General features: G+C 39.2%; 2 protein-coding genes across 9 annotated transcripts in view; one reads left to right on the top strand and one right to left on the bottom strand.

Annotated features, from left to right (window-relative positions):
- DOCK7 (dedicator of cytokinesis 7) overlaps positions 1–5,764 on the top strand; it is a 242,826-nt gene extending 237,062 nt beyond the window's left edge. For all 7 annotated transcript variants that reach the window (XM_074380932.1, XM_074380931.1, XM_074380928.1 and 4 more), the window contains 2 exons: positions 524–691; positions 2,780–5,764. In XM_074380932.1, the coding sequence (XP_074237033.1) occupies positions 524–691; positions 2,780–2,822 (211 nt within the window). In that variant the 3' untranslated portion in view covers positions 2,823–5,764. The remainder of the gene's footprint in view (positions 1–523; positions 692–2,779) is intronic.
- Positions 5,765–5,822: 58 nt separating this feature from the next.
- Positions 5,823–20,666, bottom strand: USP1 (ubiquitin specific peptidase 1). 2 transcript variants are annotated; one of them, XM_074380935.1, is made up of 9 exons: positions 20,463–20,666; positions 17,031–17,270; positions 15,468–15,588; positions 14,801–14,905; positions 13,824–13,984; positions 11,660–12,345; positions 9,667–9,837; positions 8,796–8,997; positions 5,823–7,317 (listed from the first exon to the last, which is right to left on the bottom strand). In XM_074380935.1, the coding sequence occupies exons 2-9, from the start codon at positions 17,198–17,200 to the stop codon at positions 6,582–6,584; spliced, it is 2,352 nt and encodes a 783-aa protein (XP_074237036.1). In that variant the 5' UTR covers positions 17,201–17,270; positions 20,463–20,666; the 3' UTR covers positions 5,823–6,581. The 2 variants fall into 2 exon arrangements, with proteins under 2 accessions (XP_074237036.1, XP_003921532.1); XM_003921483.4 differs by lacking the exon at positions 20,463–20,666 and adding an exon at positions 19,628–20,386.
- Between the last annotated feature and the right edge of the window lie 1,793 nt (positions 20,667–22,459).

Raw genomic sequence — 22,459 nt, 5'->3', positions numbered from 1 at the left:
AAATACCTTCAGATAATTTTCAATTTAATGACAACTGGAAGTAATGTGTAGTAGATTTTAAAGGAACTCAGCTTTAAACCTAAAACAAAAGAGGATTATTTAACATTCAGCTAAAAAACTAAATGACTTCATCATGGTTAATACACAAACATTTTGAGACAGTCTCACTCTGTTGCCCAGGCTGGAGTACAGTGGTGCAATTTCAGCTCACTGCAACCTCCACTTCCTAGGCTCAAGTGATCTTCCCACCTCAGCCTCATGAATAGCTGGGACTACAGGAGTGCACCACCATGCCTGGCTGATCCTTGCATTTTTTTTTTGTAAAAATGAGGTTTTGCCATGTTGCCCAGGCTGGTCTCAAACTCCTGGGCTCAAGTGATCTGCCTGCCTCGACCTCCCAAAGTGCTGGGATTACAGGCATGAGCCACCATGCCTGGCCTGTATTGTGTGTGTATGTGTGTATGCCATTACACCCACAAACTAGGCTAGAAGTAATCTATTGATAACATGCTATTTTTCCTAGGTGTGAAGATGCCTTAAGAAAAAATAAGAGCTTAATTGGGCCAGATCAAAAGGAGTATCAGAGGGAACTGGAGAGAAACTATCATCGCCTTAAAGAGGCCCTACAGCCACTGATCAACAGAAAGATCCCTCAGTTATACAAGGCAGTATTGCCTGTTACCTGCCACAGGTATGCTTATTTTTACATGGTTTTAGATATTCTTTCCTCTGAACCCTAACATGTTCAACTAGTATAAGTTTTTTTTACAGCTCAAGTATCTCCTATCTGAAAAGCTTAGGACCAGAAGTGTTTGGGGTTTCAGATTTTGGAATATTCACATTATATTTACTGGTTGAGTATCCCTAATCCAAAAAATCTGAAATGCCCCAATGAGTATTTCCTTTGAGCATCATGTCAGCACTTTAAAAGTTTCTGATATTAGAACATTTAAGATTTTTGAATTAGGGATACTCAGCCTGTATCATCTACAATGATTCTACAAAGTAAATAACTTGAAAATGAAAAAGTTGGTACTCATATTAACCGGAACACCACACAAAGTCCTGTCATTAACTTGGAATTTTCTACAACTAAATTCTAGTTCTATTATTTAAGCAGGTAATTTTTTTTTTTTTAAATTTCTTCTCTGTATAATGAGATAGAACTTAAAGAGGTTGTTGTTGAGATTAAATGGCATTTCAATTGTAAAGTTCCTAGGACAGTGCCTGACACTTCACTTTATAGCTCCAGAATTCTTGAAAGGACACAAAAACTGCAAAAAGTAAACTTTCTTGCATTTTGAAATCAAATTTACATACTAGTATTGAAGATGGTTTCCTCAAAATTCCCAGTAGGAAACATTAATCCCCTCCACTTCTGGTTTCCCCTTCAGTCTTTTTGGAAGTTTTTCCTTCTTGCTCCTTCCACCCGCCCTCTCCCAGTCTTACACCCGCCAGGTCAGAGATCCCAGAGAGCCAGGGTGCTGAGTCCCTGAGATAGAGCTGCCTAATCCTCGTCTCAGTTCCTTCAGATCTCCAACTCTTTTCCATTGGAAAGGCTGTATTCTTCCTGAAGGAAACTTTGCCGTATACTTTGCCTTGTAAGTTTTGCCTTCCTCTATGATCTGCTTTTTGGCCAGTCCTCCAAGCTCTAGTTCTTAATATTTGTAGGCAGTTTTGTGGAATTTAGAAGGAAACCTTTTACTGATGAATACTATCTAGCTTTCAAGACTGCTGTTTCCCTTCAAAGCAAACTTTGAGATTTGAAGCCTATGTCATCTCTCTGTACTTGCCTTTTCCTTTCCTGGAGATACTAAGCTTCTTAATATGGCCTAACCTTAATGGCAGGAAGGATAAGCAAAAGAAACCAACTGATAACAGAAAATACATTAAGTGTATTCCAGGAATATCGTTCCCTTTACTCTTGTTTAGAATTTGTTTTAAATTCTTCTTTAGGATTTGAATTTTTAATTTTGCTGGTTTACGAAATCAGGAATATTTTGCAGTAGGGATCCTGGACCCATGAGAGGAGTCCCTAAGATCCTTTAAAGAATTTCCCTGAGTCAAAACTAATTTCATATTAATGCCAAATATTAGCCTTTTCTCTTATTCTCTTGTGAGGGTACAGTGGAGTATTTTACAGATTGGAAAAGATTGACTATAGAATCAGATTAAGAACATAGGCATTATATTAAGCTACACTCTTAAATGAGTACCACTCTCCTAAAGCTTCTTGCAAGTCATTTTTAATAAGCAATGCTACACGTAGTAACATGTAATGGATTATTTTATAGTAACTTAAGATTTTCTTAATTTTAATTTCTAATATGATAAACATCCACATAGAGCCCACGTAACATTCCTGGGGTTCTCAATAATTTTTAAGAGCGTAAAAAGGACCTGAAACAAAATTTGAGAACAACTGGTTTAAGACTTAAATTTAATATTTAAAGAAACACCTGCCTTTTGACATTGAACTCCACTTTTCCTGAAATCTCTCATTATCCCTTAAGTCCTTGTGTTGTTTATTACAATATGTGCAGCATCAATTGGAGAAATGAATACAAACAACCAGTAAATGGTGACTATAAACCACTCTACAGAGAAATATATAAGCCAAAATATGTAAGGCAGAGTATGTAGGATGAGCAGCCAACCTGGAAGTTAGTAAGAAATGGTGGCGAAACTATGAGGTAACTAGCAGAAAAAAAAGCATGTAAGACATTTTAAAGGTATATACAAAAATTGTTTCCTTATAACTATGTCCTCTTTTTCCCAGAGATTCCTTCAGTCGAATGAGTCTTCGCAAAATGGATCTCTAAACCGAATGCACTTGTTTTATTCATCCGGAAAGAGCCATGTAGTCAACATTGAGTGTGAAAAGATCTATTGGAAAACAACATGGAATGGAATTCTGGAAATTAATTTATTATTCATTGAATAATACAGTGACCAAGAAAATATCAAATGTAGATTAACATTTGAGAATCATGGCTATGGTCTCTAATGTTCTGGTAACAAGCTGTTATCGTTTAAGACATTTTAATGACTCAAAGGTACACTATACATTTATCATTATTTATACCATAGCTAACGTTAAATTTATTTACTTTAAGTTCATATTTTTTAATTTATATTACCATTTATAGATTCATTTTGGAACCATTTTAAATGTAGTAATGCTTATTTTAAAGGTACTATTAAATATGTGAATGTTTACACTAATTTTACTGAGTGGGACTTTAAAATTTTTATTTATTGACAATGGCAGAGAACAATTTAAGGGTTGACTCAAGAACTAGTTCCAAACCTAGCAAAATAAAAATCATAGCCCCAAATCAAATAAGTGAGTTTGGTAACTGGTTTCTACGTTATTTTCTATTTACATACCCCAAAAAAGGAAATCAGAATTGCAGAACTTAGTAAAATTTTTGTCTAAAATAATTTAAATACTGGGATAACTAGTATCAGTGACATACAGCTTGATATTATGATTAAATCTTATACCAATGATTGATATAGTTATGGACTTCATGACCCTTGGCAACTAAAATGATTGATTCCCATGTTTCAGATTAAAGCCAGCCATCAGGTTTTGATGATGCAAACCAGTAAAATAGCATCTGCTTAAAGCTGTTTGGTAGCACCATGAAGGTAACACAGCTTGAGTTTGAGAGAAGTCACATATTTTCTGACACTATAGTATGGAGTTTAGAAGCATATAAAAAGTAAAATTCGCTGCTTTAATTAATTCTTCTAAAATTATATGAAAAAGTCATGCAGAAAAAAACCCCTGAGAAGTAGTATTTTAATTTCTTGGGAAGTTACTCCAGAACAGTGCATATTAATGATTTGCAGAACAGTTTAGACCAATAATTTTTGGGTAGTAGTGCAGCTTACAGAATGGCATCATGTATAATCCCTTTCTTCTACTAACCAGTTACATGAATCATTTAAGAACAAGGAGGCCAGGTGCAGTGGATCACAGGGTCAGGAGTTCAAGACCAGCCTAGCCAAGATGGTGAAACCCCATCTGTACTAAAACTACAAAAATTAGCCAGGCACAGTGGTAAGAGCCTGTAATCCCAGCTACTCAGGACACTGAGGCAGGAGAATCGCTTGAACATGGACAGCAGAAGTTGCAGTGAGCCAAGGTAAGAGCCACTGCACTCTAGCCTGGGCGACAGAGACTCCATCTCAAAAAAAAAAAAAAATCAGATTGGCTGGGTGCAGTGGCTCAGGCCTATAATCCCAGCACTCTGGGAGGCCAAGGCAGGTGGATCATGAGGCCAGGAGTTCTAGAACAGCTTGGCCAATATGGCAAAACCCAATCTCTACTAAAAATACAAAAATAAGCCAGGCATGGCGTACACCTGTAATCCAAGCTACTTGGGTGGCTGAGGCATGAGAATCACTGGAACCTGGGAGGTGGAGGTTGCGGTGAGCCAAGATTGTGCCACTGCACTTCAGCCTGGGAAACACAGCGAGACTCTAAAACAAAAAACAAGAACTGGTCAGATTTAATGTAGTGCCTTCTTTCTATAGTCATTGTAGGAGATACTCAAAAATATGATACTCAAGAATATCTGAGAGCCTAAGTGATGGCTGATATCCCACACTCCATGTGACTTTAATGGGCAGTATTATCTCAAATTCTTATCTACATCAATTCAAAGACTGAATCACAAACAGATTTTTCAGGTGAGTCTACATTGTTGGACCAAATCTGAGTCAGACAGCATAACCTCAAAACTGTATTTGAGGAACCAAATGAACAATAAGGAAAGGTAAGGAGTCAAGAATGGAAACTCCTCCCCCACCAAAAAAGTGACATTTTTCCCTTCTTTGGCGGGCAGTGGTGGGTATGGACATAAGGGAGAGAATAAGGAACCCCTTTAAGGGTCACTTCTCATTAGGTTACATTTATGTTAAGAGTTTGGAGAAAAACCTCACACATCTCAGTAACGGTATCAAGGACTTGATGATGTGTATGGTTATGATTATGCAAAACCAATTACTTTCTGACATGCTTCAGAACAGAGGCTTCCTCTTAAACATTCGTATGATACTGAGTACTGCCTAACTTCTTACAAACTTCATTTTTCTTAAAATGCAACTTTCCGACATCAGGAATTTGTATTAATTCTTACCATTGGCTGTCTCTTGAGTATTAGAGGCCCATTGTCTATCCTAGGCCCATTCCATTCAAAATTTATGGGTAGTGCTCAGGGCTGTTTAAGAATTTCCATTAGTGATTCTGAAAGGTGGGGAGAACCATGATTTTATCATCTCACCATCCTATGGAAGAATTAAGACATTATATAACTGATTTTTTTTTTAGTTGATGAAGGTACTCATTGAAATGTATTTTAGTGTTATCCCAATAGCATTTATATATTTAGAATCATTTCTAGGAAAAACTGTTAGTACCAAGAATGTCCCTTAACAAGTCATGAAATAATTCATCACTTACCAATTCAGCATACCATTTTAAAATGAAATTTTAACCAAGTTTTTATGTGTATCCAAAGTATCATCTTAAGTTTTCCAGTTTTGGATTCCATTAAATCATTTCTACCTTAAAGGGCAATTAGATGCAACAAATTTCATTATACACCTCTTTTAAGTGTGACAGCATGGATGGACTAAGCAGTTTCTCCTCTTTGAAAAACTCTTCTCCTGCACTGTCAGAAAGTATTCAGTAATAACGGTAATTATGCATATTTATTCTCATATATGTATACACACACTTAATCTCTTTAAGAAAATTCAGCTGTATTTATAAAAATATACAAGTAAAAAAATTCAAATATTCATATACATAGTTGTTAAACAGCTTAAATTTTATTGACCTCCCAGTTTTTTAAAAAAGTTAAATTTAAGGTCACACCTCTAAATTTGATGTACTATATACAGATCGTGCAGAATGAGTTAAAGAGATACAAATTAGTCCATGCCCAAAAAGATATACTAGAGTACAGAATCATCTTCATAAATACATAGAAAATTCTTGTGAAGAGAGAAGCGAACTGTCCAGGTTTTCTGAGACATTTTTCTAAGTGATTCAAGGCACAAAATGTACAACATTGTGAATACACACATTCTAGACTTTGTGCCCCCGACACAGCCCAAATATTTAGCTTTGTGACTCTTATAAAACTAAATGTACTGAATGAGATTCTGCTTCTTGGGTGAAAAACCACAGGACCTATAAATATCATGTAGATAATTACTCCAAAATATGGAGAATACAAATACAAGCACTTTATTTTAAAAAGCAAACACAAAAGATTGGTGTAAATCCAAAAGCGTTTAAATGCTTCCATTTTGGATAATTTAATTAAGAACCTATACAAGTTTGTTCCCAGAAGCTATCGCATCACTAGTCTCTACTGAGGAAAATGAATTCTAAAAATTAACATGGTTTTCAGTAATTCAAATTTCACTATTTATAGAAAAACCTAGAGAGACCAATAATATCCAGTAGCTTCAAAAGATAAGCTAAAGACTCTTTGATGTAACCAACTTTACCAATGTTTGTGTGGGTATTTTTAAATATACACAAGGAAAATACACTCACTCTATAATTTCTTATAAAATAGCAAGTAAGGAGTAGAAGTAGGAGATGTAGAAGGGGAAAGAGAATTCAGAAAGTCCTTCTCTTCAGTAACTTTCACTTCAGAATCATCAAAAAGCAACCACTTCCCCTCATACTCTTTCAAGCTTTGCACTACATAGGAAATTTTATTCTCAAATCCACTAATATTAATGCCTGTTTGGTCACTGGATTCCTTGTTTCTATCTGATTCATGGGTCCCATTAGCATCGTTGGTCTCAGAATTTCTATTTTCAGCAAATGCTGTGCTGGCAACCTTATCAGGATTAGAGGCTTTGTTGTATAACTCATAATCTGCTTTACTCTTTTGTCCTCCAAGAAGTCCAACAGCTTCTACATTTTTTTTGTTCAAAACTTTACTTGGCTGTGTATTTCCACCAACTCTAATGGACACTTCTTCTTCATCAAAATTCTCAACCACACCCCTTGCTTCCTCCTCATTCAATGGTTCTGGCTTACCTATTTCACACATTTGGTCAACCACAAAATTTCCTTTATCTAGTTCTAAACTATTAAGGTCAGTGACTTTAACAGAAGCAGTGTAATGCCCACTACTAATTGTAATGCCACTATGCATCACAACCGCAAATAATCCATAGCTGTCGTTAGTTGGCTTTGTGCTCCATTCTTCTAGTGACAATTTAAGAGGTGTCAATAAAGGAGTGTTGATCTTGGAAAGTCCACCACCATAACAATCAAACCTTTGGGAGGAAAAAAAGAAAAGATTTCCTGCAGTTCCATTTTAAATTGAAAATGTTATACCCCAATCTGAAACCAAGTAAAAATCTGAATAAACCCTTAATATTCAGTGCTCATATGAACGATCAGAAAAGCAGAAAACAAGACCCCATCTTTGAATAATATTTATAATACATGCAGAAACAAAAAAATACTGAAGTAACTTCTAATATTCAGGGGCATATCTGTGGAGATAAAGTATTTTTTCCTTTATTTTCCTAATTTTGTGCAGTAAGAAAAGAAATGGTATTTTAAATAGACTTGAACCCAAAATGTTACGTTTTAGTTTTTGTGTGTGGTTTTGTTGTTGTTTTTTTCTAAGACAGAGTCTGTCACCCAGGCTGAGTGCAGTGGTGCAATCATGGCTCATCACAGCCTCCTGGGCTCAAATGATCCTCCCACCTCAGCCTCCAGAGTAGCTGGGACAACAAGTGTACGCCACCACACTGGGCTAGTTTGTGTATTTTTCTGTAGAGACAGGGTTTTGTTATGTTGCCCATGCTGGGATTACTAGGTGTGAGCCACCCATCCCCAGCCCATTTTATTCATTTTTAGTGTGAACTTTTTCTCTACCAAAATTTAGGAAAGTAAATAAAATTGTATTTTATACTATTAGCAGAGGGAAGGTCCACTGAATAAGGGGCTATATGTCATTTTCAGACATAATCAAGTGTGAGAGCGCGACTGGGAAGCTCTCATGGTAATTTCCAACAAGCAACTAGTGTACAAAGGAGTCACATATACAATGACATACATGTGAGAAAAACACAGACTATCCAAAACAATTAGCATTTTTTTTTCAAACTGTTCAAAGACTAGTTTGATTTCCTGCTTTACCTTAAAACTAGGAAAAATTTAGCCTTTCCCACCCCTTCAAAAAAATCTTGATATATACAAAATTTATTCCCTGCTAGTCAGTTCTACTGAATTCTGCTACTAACATCTAAGAGGGAATGAATATGAAAAGATGTATAAAGAAACTGCCTATAATCCCAGCACTTTATGAGGGCATGGCAGGTGGACTGCTTGAGTCCAGAAGTTCAAGACCAGACTAGGCAACATGGCAAAATGCACCTGTAGTCCCAGCTATTCAGGAGGCTGAGGTGGGAGAATTACCTGAGCCCGGGAGGTTGTGGCTGCAGTGAGCTGAGGTTGTGCCACTGCGCTCCAGCCTGGGCAACTAGAATAAGACCCTGTCTCAAAAAAAAAAACAGAAAGAAAAAGAAATCTTACTTAGTAGTAGATTATGTATTCATATCCAAAGGATTTAAGGGTGATGCATTTTTATAGGTAAACTGTTAATAAGAGAACAGAACTTTACTAAAGCAATCTTTACAATCTACTTCAGTACTTTATATTCCTTCTATTACAGCATTTTGAACAAGACTTATCTTCTACAGCAGCTAATTTTCTTCATATAGCTCTTATTTACAATACTTACTCCAAACCACTAGCAGCAAAGCACTTCAAATGAATAGTTATAACTTCAGGCATTTTGTCAAACAAAAGACTTCGTTCAGCTTCAGTATAATGATGGCAGTTTTCACAGAAATATTTATCCTCTCCTACAATCCTTTCTACTGAAGCAAATTGTGAAATTGCCCATCTCAGGGTCTTCATTTCCGTTTTTGGCTCTGGAGAAACTAAAAGAGAATCCTTTCACTCACAAATAAATATCTCTCTCAGACATTCAAAAATAAACCACTAAGTTTCATGTTCAAAATTACCATTTAATTTCAATTGACCAACCCATTCCTAAATAAAGAGATTTTTACTTTCAGAAACTACTTTCATAAGCACATCCAACAGTACATATCTTTTAAATATCTGTATTTGATCAGCAAAAAAATTTATGAGACAGCAAAAACAAAATAAGCCTAGTCTCTGTATCTCAGTGTAAAACAAAATAGTTTACATTTAATCTAATCACAAATTTTCAATATCTGACAGATAAACCTGTCTCATGATTATCTCCTATGGTATTTCCATATTCTGTGGTAAGCACTAGACACAACAGTGGCTGAATTATTGTGTTAAAAATATCCTCAGTAGCTCTGAAAGACCCAGGTCCCCAAAAGTACACTTATTAAAGCATTTCAGTTTTCCACTCTAACACACTCTATGTCAAAATAAAAATGTCACTATTTCCCAAATGCTATTTACAAGTGAAACCAGATAAGCAGAAAGGTTACAATCGATACTAAAACCTAGCTTTTTTCCCCCTCCCTAATTATACCAGCTACTATTAGACTTTGTGTTGTTAAAGAATTATAAATATTCCATGGTCCATACAAGAGTCCAATTTTGCTTACTTTCAGAACTCTCCTCTACTTTGGAAAGCTCATCTTCTTGTACTGGCACACTGATGTCTTGAAAATCTTCTCTTCTTTCTGTTAAACTTTCACATTCCAAGCAACGAGTCCTTAATACCAGCTGACCTTGAAATAATTTCTCCACTAGCTCAAAACCAATTTGTTCTTCACCTAAAATGAAAATAGGAAAATATGAGTCTATACAGATTAGTTTCTCATTATACTCCAAATAACCAATTTTCCATTTAAATAAAGTATATCATGAATAAAAGTTCCATTTTCATATATCAGCTTATTGGCATTATTAGATTAGAGGTACCCTATTAATGAAATTTAAAGTCCCTGTAAAGATAAAACTTTGACTATGAATTACTACTGTCTCCAAAAGAAGTCAGTTGTAGGCCAGGCACAGTGGCTCATGCCTGTAATCCCAGCACTTTGGGAGGCCAAGGTAGGTGGAATCACCTGAGGTTGGGAGTTCAAGATCAGCCTGACCAACATGGAGAAATCCTGTCTCTACTAAAAATACAAAATTAGCTGGGCATGGTAGTGCATGCCTATAATCCCAGCTACTCAGGAGGCTGAGGCAGGAGAATCACTTGAACCTGGGAGGTGGAGGTTGCAGTGATCCAAGGTTGTGCCATTGCACTCCAGCCTGGGCAACAAGAGCAAAACTCCGTCTCAAAAAAAAAAAAAAACGTCAATTGTATTGTCACTCCCTTACTAAAGACACCTCCCCATAGAATAAACCCAGAATAAGGATGACATTTTCAGTAAAACTATTCATCATATTAATATTACACATTTTCCCTGAGATCTGTAGATCTGGACAAAACTAGGTAAAAATTTAGTTCAAGTATGACGTGAGTTAGTTATGTACCACCTATCATTTCAATTAACAATGGACTGTGTATAACGGTAGTCCCATACCTATATTTACATATCTATACTTAAGATGTTTTGGATACACAAATACCATTGTGCTATAGTTGCCTACAGTATTCAGTATAGTTACATGCTGTACAGAGGTTTGTTGCCTAAGAGCAATAGGCCATTCAAAGCTTGCCTGCAGCCCATAACAAATTCATAAACTTTCTTAAAACATTATGAGACTTGTGATTTTTTTTTTTTTTTGCTCATCAGCTACCATTAGTGTATTTTGTGTGTGGCCCAAGACACTTCTTCCAATGTGGCGCAAGGAAGCCAAAAGATTAGACACCCCTGGTCTATACCACGTAGGCTAGTTGTGTAGTATGCTCTACCATCTAGTTGTATTAAGTACACTGTGATATTTGCACAATGAAACAGCACATTTCTCAAGACACACCCCTGTTGTTAAGCAACACATGACTGTACTTAGTCTCTACTTTAAAAATTTCACTAAATGCAATGTCCTTCATGAGTTTATATCAAACACTGCATAAAGGGAAATGTACTCCTAAATGTACGTTAAAATATACTGAACTTCCCTACTTTATTTTGAGACAGTCTTGCTCTGTCACCAAGGCTACAGTGCAGTGGCACATCTTGACTCACTGCAACCTCCACCTCATTCTCCTGCCTCAGCCTCCTGAGTAGCTGGGATTACAGGTATGTACCATGCCTGGCTAATTTTTGTATTTTTAGTAGAGGTGGGGTTTCACCATGTTGACCAGGCTAGTCTTGAACTCCTGACCTCAGGTGATCCACCTACCTCAGCCTCCCAAAGTGCTGGGATTACAGGTGCGAGCTACCATGGCCCAGCTGAACTTCCCTACTTTATAAACTGTAAGTTAAAATTACTTTAATGACATTACATATATATAAATATATACACACACACCAATTTAAGCATAGCACTTAAAACACCATAGTTCACATTCAGTGTTAAATTTCCTTCCCTTGAAACAATTTTATGCATAGAGATTATATTATACATGTATTTAAGAAGAGAAAATTCTAATTCTGTAGCTGTTAATGCTCCTACCTATCAAAGTCTAAGAATTATACTAACCTTTGTTTATGGGTTTAACTTCATTAACATTTACAGGTATAACAGTATTTCCTGGAGATTCAAGTCCATTAGTTGTGTTATCACTTTCACCCTTCCCCAAATCTTCTTCAGGATCATATTCATTTTCTTTAGATTGTCCTTTAGTTCCTTGGTTTGTTGTTATTTTTCCCAGACTACAGAATTTAGAAAGAATGCTGGGTTGCTTATTTGCAGACTTTAACCAATTTATTTTAACTCTTGATTTCTTTTGTGAAGCTCTTGCACTCTCATTTTCAGAAACATACTTGGGAATTATTTTAGGAGGAATCTCTAATGTATCACTTGTAGCTTTTCTTTTTGATCTAGTTTGTCTCTGGTTCTCTTCCAATGACTGGTGTTCCTTGGATACTTTAACTTTTTTCTTCATGTTACCAAATTCAGTGTCGCTTTTTCTTTTCCCATTTCCTTTTGGGAGTTTTTCTTTAAAGTCTTCAGAATGCCTCATACTGTCCATCTCCATGCTGTTAATACCACTAATTTCCTCTTTCTGATGAGGTATTTCTTCTACCTTAGTAGAGAATTCTGCCACATTTTTTACTTCTTCTTTTTTTAGGAGTTGGCATGTTTCTTGAATGTTTCCCAAAATACACTGTAATACTTCCTGTGCATCATGCTGTAGATATCCTTCATACATAGGGTTGAGTTCCCTATAAATAAAAATTTCCATTTCATCTATTCTAGTTTTAAAGATATAGTACATAAAACTATTTCTACATAGAAATGAATTCATGTAAGGAATATTGTAAATTATTTAATTTTTAAATCTCAAGACATTTATTCAGCACTAATTTGAAATTTCTTACCTGAAACTAAGAGTAAATTTTATGTTTTTCATTATAATACTTTGAACCTCTTCTAAATATATTAATATATCTTTTATAATGTATTTAATATACTTGATCCTCTTCTAAACATATTAGTAACTAATACTTAGTGCTTACCATATACAAGGTCTTAGTCAAAATGTTTTATCTCCTATGTATACATTATCTTCATAATAACAATAGTACCCTATAAGGGACTATTACCGCCACTACTGACAGATAGACATAGGCACTGAGGCACACAGCGGTTAAATAACTTGCCCAAGGTCACAGAACTAGTTAGGATGAAAAGGCAGTATTCAAACCCCGCTCTTGGTCACCATGCTGTAATACTTTTTTTTTTTTTTTTTTTTTCCTTTTTTTGAGACAGGAGACTTGCTCTGTCTCCCAGGCTGGACTGTAGTGTTTCGATCTCGCTCACCACAACTTCCACCTCCCGGGTTCAAGCAATTCTCCTGCGTCAGCCTCCCAAGAAGCTGGGACTATAGGTGTGAACCACCATGCCCAGCTAATTTTTCTATTTTTAGTAGAGGCGGGTTTTCACCATATTGGCTAGACTGGTCTCAAACTCTTGACCCACCCACTTCAGCCTCCCAAAGTGCTGGGATTACAGGTGTGAGCCACTGTGCCTAGCCTATAATACCTCTTAACTAAGGTGTAGCAGTATACTGCACCTAGTTCTATTTCTAAACTAAATGCTTAAGTGATTGTTTTAGAGACTTGCCCTATTAGTATAACTTTATTTGAATAAGGCTATTTTATATATATGAAGTTTCATTTTTAAGAAAATAACAAAAAGCAATCTAATCCAGTTAACTAATAGTTCTCCTCTAATCACATATAACAAAAATACATTATTTGGAACTTACAGTTCTTACGCATATTTTGAATATAGTTCTATAATTCCTAATCTGAGGACCATGCATGTAGAAATTCATATTTTCAGATTCAAAGATAATACAACATATAAGTAAAGTATTTATCCCCGACATGGTATGGTAGTACTCTATAATTAAACACAATCCTACTTCTATAGAAGGATGTATGAATATTCACATTAGAGATAAACATGAATAATGACTATAAAAAGCCTCATATAATATGTTCAGATCTAACGAATTTAGCACCAAATTTATGAAAAAAAAATTCCGGTATTCAGAGCCTCTGGGATATAAAGGACTGTGGACCTAGAGTTTCTTACTTTCCTTGCCCTTTATTTCTGTTTGTTCACATATCATTCTCCTCCAAGGATATAAACAAGTAGCTAAATTGAAACCCTAAAATTATATCATAAGCTATACCTGAGTGTGTTAAGCAGTCGCCTTGGCTGAGTGGCAAGTTCATCAGTGTATTTCTCTGGATTTAAGAGGAAACTAGCCTGGAGCTGTTCAACCGAAATGATTAAGGACTGTAAACTGCATATCAATTCATAACTTGCCAAAGAATCTTCTTTGCAATTTCCCTGTCAAGAAAAAAACACACAAACCAGTAATTTTATTTGTGAACAAATTAAGTGCCTTCTTCCTTTGTCTTTGTCTCACTTTACTAACTTTTCTAAGTTGCATTATAGCGCTAATTTTATGGGATATACAAATCAACCTTTTTTTTTAAATTTTTTTATTTTGAGACAGAGTCTCTGTTGCCCAGGCTGCAGTGCAATGGCTTGATCCAGGCTCACAGCAGCCTCAACCTCCTGGGCTCAAGCAATCCTCCCCCGTGAGACTACAGGGGCACACCACCACACGCAGCTACTTTTTGCATTTTGGGTAGAGAGAGGGTCTTGCCATGTTATCCAGGCTGGTCTTAGGAAACTCCTGCACTCGAGCAATCCACCCACCTTGGCCACCCAAAGTGCTGGGATTACAGGTGTGAGCCAATATGCCTGGTCTTTTTTGAAATTTTAAGAGGAATTTTTAATTACTATTCATGTGAATTACAATGGTTTTAAATACAGTGTACTTAAATTTTTTAAAAAGTTAATTTGAAAACACAATGGGTAAATAGGTTATACATGGGTAGAACACGGTGATTATAGTATACAAATGACAAAAGTTTAACAAACGGATTTGAGGACTAGAGCAAACAGTAAAAGGGAATTATCTAGTTAGCTAACTTCAAAGAATGAAAAACAACTGCGTTTCTGACAATAGTTCATTAACAGAGAAATAATCTTTGTCATCCTCCCCCCAAAATCCTATTCATTTCCAGGCAAGTAAATTTCCATTCATTTACTTTGGCATTTTATGTTATTTTCTGTTCTTTTATATATTTTTCCTACCTTGTCTTTTTGATTGGCTTCATCCTTTAGAGCTTCTTTTTTCCTTGAAATAATATTAAATAAGTGCTTCACTCCAGATTTAAAACCAGGACAAAAATATAATACCTATAAAAAGTGAGATCGTCTCAGTGTTTACTGAACCAACAAGATACATAAAATCATTAATACAACATCGTGCTTTCTATAGCACACTTTTAATGTGTATTACCTAAAATTCTCAGATTAAGCTTTGTGTCAGAATTTGTTCTCCACCCCAGCAGTAGTAGCCCAGTGTCTTCCCTCATTGGAACAAAGCACTGAGCCTGGGCAGATATTGCTAAGACTTTAAGGTTACAAGGACACACAACACAATGCCAACATTATTTCCAAGGGATAAGATACATATCACTGTAGCACCAGGAATCAGAGAAAGAAATTAAAGCTTTGACATCTTCCATTTTATCAACGTCTACTCAATTTTATTATCCCATCTTTATTTAGTATATCACTTTCTCTTACCCCAAAGTTTAATAACATGCAACATATTGTTTTAGCCTACTCTGGTTTATTTACAATCAAAGGCAAAGATAGTATGGACATTAAAGTCCTCCAGTAACTCAGAAATGTTAAATGTTACATTATTCTTTGCCTACTAAAGCTTTATTATATAGAAAAACTGTCAATTTACCTGAAGTATACTATTAAGATAACAGGTATTGCCGAGATTATTCAGTCCCACAAATGGTAACAAGTTTTCTCTCTTCTCACAGTTTATAGGTGAAGACTGTGCTGCAGGAACAACTTGATCACTATTAAGTATAGAAGGGAGAAGGATAATCAAGTAGTATCTTAAACAAGGTGAAAACATTACTTCCATAGATTTAGTCTTTTCCCAAAAGTTGTATAATCTAAAAAGTATGTGACTCTTGTTTAGATGACATTTTTAAAAATACAGGCTCAAAAACTGCTACATGCCCAGAATGAAAGTTTTAAAAGCATTTAAAAACATTATTTTACTTAACAAGCCTCAAAACAATTCCCTTAAAAGGATGTTAATCCTATTTTACAGAGTAGAAAATTGAGGAACTAAGATTGTGATTTGTTTCACCTACTTTGACATTTTAATCAAGCAGTTTTACTGAATAAAAATCTGGGAATAAACTAACCACGACAATATTGGGAGAGGCTGCACTAAGTAAGATTCTATTAATAAGAATTCAGAGGAAAGAAAGTCTATGAAGAGAATTATATGTGACTTCCTGCTGGCCAAAAAAAAGAAAAATTATATAGCTATCCCTCACTTAAAAATAAAATGTTCAGAAGGTGGGTGTGGTGGCACTGACATGTAATCCCAGCTACTTGGGAGGACTGTTTGAGCCCAGAGTTCAAGACCAGCCTGGGCAACACAATGAGACCCCATCTCAAAAAAAAAAAAAAAAAGTTCAAGTTTATTATTTTACTTATTCAACAATCAAAAAAAACCCCACTAGGTCCTCCCAGTGTTTTTACTTATTTTACGATTGCTATCATTACTCTAGCACCTCAAAGTATTTAGAAGCATGAATGCTGATAAACGAAAGGTTCTCTCTCAATCTCAACTGATTATTGGTAGCTATTAGGAAATTAACACATGGGACCAAATTCACCTTAGTCACCTAGCAGAGTGCCTATTTGTTAAACCGGAAAGTAGTACAGACAGACTCCAGCTACAGCTGCTGTTGATGAAATAAAGTATTCTACTTTGTTCTGATCTATTTTCAGTAGCCAAAGAATTTATTAGCATCAAAAGCATTACTTATTTATAAGTTTATTTTTATAATTTACAATCGTATACCTCCAACAGGTAAGACTAGTTACATATGACTACAAAGTTTAAAATGTCTTATATAACTGTCAAGTCTTCTGAACCAAACAAATATACATCACCTTTTATCCCTACACAAATGTTTTGCATTGCAAATAATCAAATTTAAACTCAGACAATTTTAGTCAATAAATTTTTCTCCAAGTTAGTCTATATGGCTGAGCACAATGTTCACGAGTTAAACATTATGAATGTGATCCCTATGGGGAACCACCAGTTTTGCTGTTCCTACTATAAACCGCTAGACTTAACTAAAAAGTACACTTAGGTGTACTTTTTTTTTTTTTTTTTTTTTTTTGCCTCTGTAAAGTCAGAGTGGAGTTGTCAATGAAGTTCACTGCTGCTTCACCATAGAATTTTAAAAGTACGGAAATGTAAGATACATACATTTCAGACGCTCTATATTCAGAAGCTCTGTCTTCATTTTCTTGAGAATTTGTGAAATCCAAAGCTCTCTTAGTTTCTTTCTTTTGAAAAAACTTTAAAGAAAGTCTGTTTTTCTTTGATGGGCTACCTCTTGAAAGTCCATTACTTTCACTAGGTATGACACCAGGCATTTTTTTCTTCAAATCCCAAAGAGTTGTCAAGAACAAATTTATAGGGAAAAGTTGTAATCACCAATTATATCTGTTAATCGCAGAGAAAAAATTGTATTAGTTTTTGGTTATCAGTTTTAGGTAACAAAATCATCAATTCTGAAAACAAATTTATCAAAGGAATGGTAGAAGTTAGAAATTAATATTTTAAAACCTCATGCCTGTCAGTAAGCACTCAGTATTTATTGCTTAAATGAAGGAGCTTGCCACACTATTAATAAAGAACAAAAAATAGAAGCTACTGAATTTTTAAAATCAGCCTGCTATGGATTAAGGGTCACATTACAAAATATCCTATTTAATAGACCTACAGTAAAGTAGTATAAGTAGTAAAAACTTAATATTTCATTACAATAATGCATTCAGAAAATACTGACTGAGCACTACCACCTCTAATTCCCAAGTACAAGGTGGGAAACAAGGATGAACAGAAAATCATAGTGGTGGACAATAATGAGTGTGCTCTCTTCCAAGGCCTTTTCTAGTTACTAACATGAATACGTGAAAATAAAGTATCAGTATCTAAAAAGCTTAGTAAAGTATAATTTGCATTCAAGGCATAGGGATGGTGTTAAGTTACACCTAAAAACCTAAGTGAAAGATAACCAAACATATGCAAAGTTGAGACAGTGACACAAAAAATTGTTGGATACACTTTGTGTAAATCAAATTCTCGGCTCACTGCAACTTCCACCTCCCAGGTTCAAGCGATTCTCCTGCCTCAGCCTCCTGAGTAGCAGGGATTTCAGGTGTGCACCATCACGTCCGGCTAATTTTTTTTGCATTTTAAGTAGAGACGGGGTTTCACCATGTTGGCCAGGCTGGTCTCCAACTCCTGACCTCATGATCCGCCCGTCTCGGCCTCCCAAAGTGCTGGGATTACAGGCGTGTGCTACCTCGCCCAGCCCGTAAATCAAATTCTTAATGCACTAGAAACTACAATATTCTACTCATTTTCCAAACTTTTTAAAAAACTTTGGTTTTTAAAAATAGTCCTTTCAGTAGGACAAAAGATGATCTGGTTTGCCATTTGCAACTTTCCTACCCTGTTTTAAAGTAAAACTTGCACATGATAAAATATGGCAACATTTGTAGGAGTTAGTATTTTCTACATCAGTCCTATATTTCAGTAGGACAAATGAGGAAAAACTGTCTGACTGGAGTGTTACCATAAAATTACTTAAAGCCCAAAACCTCAGCAACGACTTTCAAATGTAAAATGCAGAGTAATAAAATGAACTACACAAAACTCAAATTCCATCCTTAATAAGCATTTCACTTGGCTAACACCGATCTAGGAATTCACACTGAACTCAGCACTGAAATCATTTTTGAGACCCAAGTCAGGATGAAGTGTAAAGTGACCAATCTCCCCATTCTGTCTCCAACTCCACTTAACTCTCCTGTTCATACCCAATGCTTCTGAAGAAGCGCTGTCTTCTGACCGATAAACCAATCTGCGCTAAGTTCTCAGGGATCGCCAAGCATTAATGATTCTGATAAAAGGTTTTTCTCGAGAGCCCATTCTCATGGATGGCAGAAACTGGATCTCAAACTGACAGAGTAACCGGACCTCACGGAAGAATGATTAGGCGGGTGAAATAGCGGATCGTCAGCTTAATCAACGAAACCAATGTCCTGGCCCCTCAAAGCAATGCTCACACCGACAATGTAACATTTTGCCAGATGCAGTATCTTCCGCGCTATTATTTCTTGCTCCTGGCTTTCCTTTTAACTGGGGGACTGTTACATCCAAAATATTTCTCCTGTAACTAAGTCCACTTTCGCAGAAAGCACAGCGAATCGACCATCATCTGTTGACAGCGTCAACACTCAGTCCCAATAGTTTTAAATTCTTTCCTTTATGACACGACTCGATTCCGATGTCTCAAGAAAAATCTACAGCAAGGACAGTATCTTCGCCAAGGTTTAAGACACGTGGCCGTTCTAAATACTTCTGGAAAAAGTGTAAGTGAAAGAAAATGCGCGGTAAAATTTCGCAATGACCGACACAGCGCAACCTGCCTGGAAGCGTTTCTTTCTCCCCATCCTTCACCGCTCTGGGGAACGGAAAGGAAACTGGAAGGACCAGCAGCGACCGGGCCACCGGGCCGGGGGAGGCTGGCGGCGGCGCCCTGGGCCCGCACCCCCGCGCCGGGCGCCCTCGCCGTGGAACTGGCCTATTTACGCCCAGCCCGCACCTGCCTTCTCGCGTCCCGGCGGCGGCGAGACCGGCGCCCCGCCCGGGGCACACACGGCTCCCGCTGGCAGCTCGGTCGCGGTGCGGGGCCGACACACTCCCGGGCGCTCCCCGGCAGCCCCTCTCCGGCGCCGGCCGAACTTGCCCCCGCGCCCGAGCGCCGGCCCCTCCTCCCAGGCCCTTCTTACCTGCTCATGGCCAAAGCGAGGTCCGCGGCGGTGACGCCGGCGAGTCCAACCCGAACGGGTGTGGGTGCGACAGCTGAGTCCCTGCCCCGAGCCCGCCGGGTCCCCGGCCCCGGGAAAATCTGGTCGGATCGCCCTCCCCGCGGGGGAGTGACCATCCGCTCCCAAGAGCGGGAACCCCGGCCACCGCTCGGTCCCGCTTGCCCCGGCACCAACTACATCCCCGGAGCGGCGCCCATCCGCGCCCGCCCCGGGATGGCCAGGAGCGCAAGAAGCAGCGGCCCCGCTCGCCGAGCGCCCGAACCGCTAAGGTCCTTCGCACTCCACCACCGAGGGGAACTTGGCGCGTTTTCCTCAGTCTCAGGACCCCCGTGTTTTAGCCTCCGCCCGCGCCAGCGCTGCGATTGAACGTGGCGTCCTTCGAAATTGCCGGTTCCAGTCTCCGCGTTGCAGAGACGCGAAAGGCAGGAGCCGCCTCGCGACGGCCACTCACCCCCGGCACGCACGGGCTCCGGAGCCAGCTGGGACGGTAGTTCCCCAAGAGCCTAACGGGTTCCACAGTTTCAAACAGCGCAGGCACAGAGCCGGGCAGCCCGTGCGGGTCCTCGCTGAGGGCGCGCGCGAAGTGCTAGCGGCCTGGCTGGCGGGCTCGAGCCTCACACCCTTTTTTTAACCATTCGTGCGCACGAGTTAAGGGAAAAGCGTACGGGTCGGGAGACGGGACAGAGAGAAGACCGACGGGCCACCGCCTGGAGAAGGAGCCCAAATTCACCAATCCATGATGAACAATCCCCAAAACCGCGCCCCCCACCGCCCGGGGGAAGCCAATCAGAAGTACCTAGACCAAAGCCAATTAGATGGGCGGGAGCAGCAAGTCCAGCTAATAGAAAAAAAAGAAGAAAGGAGGGCTCCAGCCAATCATTGTTCGACATACGGAGCGTTCCTCAGGCGCGCTGCCCCTCCTTCCGCTCTCATTGGCGCTCGAGTGCGCGCTTTCGCTGCCGACTGTTAAAATCTTGTTTGGCGTTTTGTTAATCTTCGACGGTGGGACGCCGCGGAGGGTGCGGCTTCCGGAGCGAGGCCCTCGCGGCAAGCCCCGCCTCCCGTTCGTGCGTACGCGCCCGGGCGGGGTTACTGGGAGAGCAGCTTCCGAAAATGGCTGCCAGGCTGGCTGCTGGCTCCACGCTGGGGCTCAGCTCTGAGTCGCGGCCCCCTAGTGCCATCCAGTGAGACAAGGTGCTGTCACGGATAGCAGTACATTCTCAGGCGAATGCTGTAGTGCTGAGGCCCCATCCTCAGCCCCTCCACGCCTCATTTTTTTCTTATTTACCCCTGTCCCATTTCGGTGCGCCTGTTTACCCCTTCCCCTTCTCGGCCGCAGAAGGAAACGAAAGAACAGTTTGAGGCCCAGCTCCGGCCGCAGGAGTTTCCCGGGGTTCCCGCGCGGGCCCTCCTAAAGGGTTCGGGAGCCGCAGGCAGGCCTCATCTGGTTGTGCTTCGTTTTGTGTTTGTGTGCCTGCTTTAGTGAGGAGACCTCAACGCGAGCGCTGCAGTTAAGCAAAATACGTTCAGTCCAAATCCATTTAATCAAGTATTTTTAAGGCGCCTACTATGTACCAGGCATTTTTCAAGGCGCAAGGGATGAAATGCATTCCCTGCCATAAAGGAGCATTACATTCTGGAGAGGGAGACAAGTGACACTGATAAGTGATGGATACAGTAGCCTGGAAAGATCTCTGAGTTGACATTTGAGCAGAGCTGAATAAAGCTGAGCGAGTCTTGGAGGAATCTGAGGGAAGAATGGTGCGGGCAGAGAGAACAGCAAGTTGGAAACGTCCTGAAGCTCAGTGTGCTTGGTTTCTTGGAAAGGAGCAACGAGGCTCTAAGGCCAGGCGCTTAGAACACAGTGAGTTTAAGAAAAGATGGGAGACCGGGCGCTGTGGCTCACACCTGTAATCGCAGCACTTTGGGAGGCTAAGGCAGGTAGATCACGAGGTCAAGAGATCGAAACCATCCTGGCTAACACGGTGAAACCCCGTCTCTACTAAAAATACAAAAAATTAGCCGGGTGTGGTGGCACGCGCCTGTAGTTCCGGCCACTCGGGAGGCTGAGGCAGGAGAATCGCTTGAGCCTGGGAGGCGGAGGTAGCAGCAAGTCGAGATTGCGCCACTGTACTCCAGCCTTGGTGACGGAGTCACCAAGAAGAAGAAGAAGATGGGAGATGGGTGAGACAGACAGGGCCCTGGGTAAGCCGAGTAAGGAGATGGGAGTGGTTGGATGATTCTGAGCTGAGGAATGGCAGGATACACGTTGACCTGCAAGAGTACAAGCAGAAGGCCAGGCGCAGTGACTCACACCTGTAATTCCAACACTGTGGGAGGCTGAGGCAGGTAGATCACCTGAAATCAGAAGTTCAAGACCAGCCTAGCTAATATGGTGAAACCCTGTTCCTACTAAAATTACAAAATTAGCCAGGCGTGGTGGCACAGGCCTGTAGTCCCAGGTACTCCGGAGGCTGAGGCTGGAGAATCGCTTGAACCCGGGAGTGGAGGTTGCAGTGGGCCAAGATCGCACCACTGCACTCCAGCCTGGGCAACAAGAGCGAAACTCTGTCTCAAAAAAAAAAAAAGTAGAAGCAGAAAGATCAGCCAAAATGCTGGTTAAATAGACCAAGAAATAAATTTTGATAGTTTGGAATAAGATGATGGGATGTTGAAAACTGGTAGGGTTCAAGCTATATTTTCAGTACAGCCAATGAGCTCTCCTAATGGATTGGCTGTATGATAACTTAAGAAAAAACAGGCTGGGCGGTCAAGGCTGGGCAGCCAAGGTCG

This window comes from Saimiri boliviensis, chromosome 11 (genome assembly GCF_048565385.1).
Source record: "Saimiri boliviensis isolate mSaiBol1 chromosome 11, mSaiBol1.pri, whole genome shotgun sequence".
In the NCBI taxonomy this organism is placed as follows: Eukaryota; Metazoa; Chordata; class Mammalia; order Primates; family Cebidae; genus Saimiri; species Saimiri boliviensis.
The sequence above is the reverse complement of the archived record's forward strand: the minus strand, read 5'-3'. Positions and strand labels throughout refer to the sequence as shown.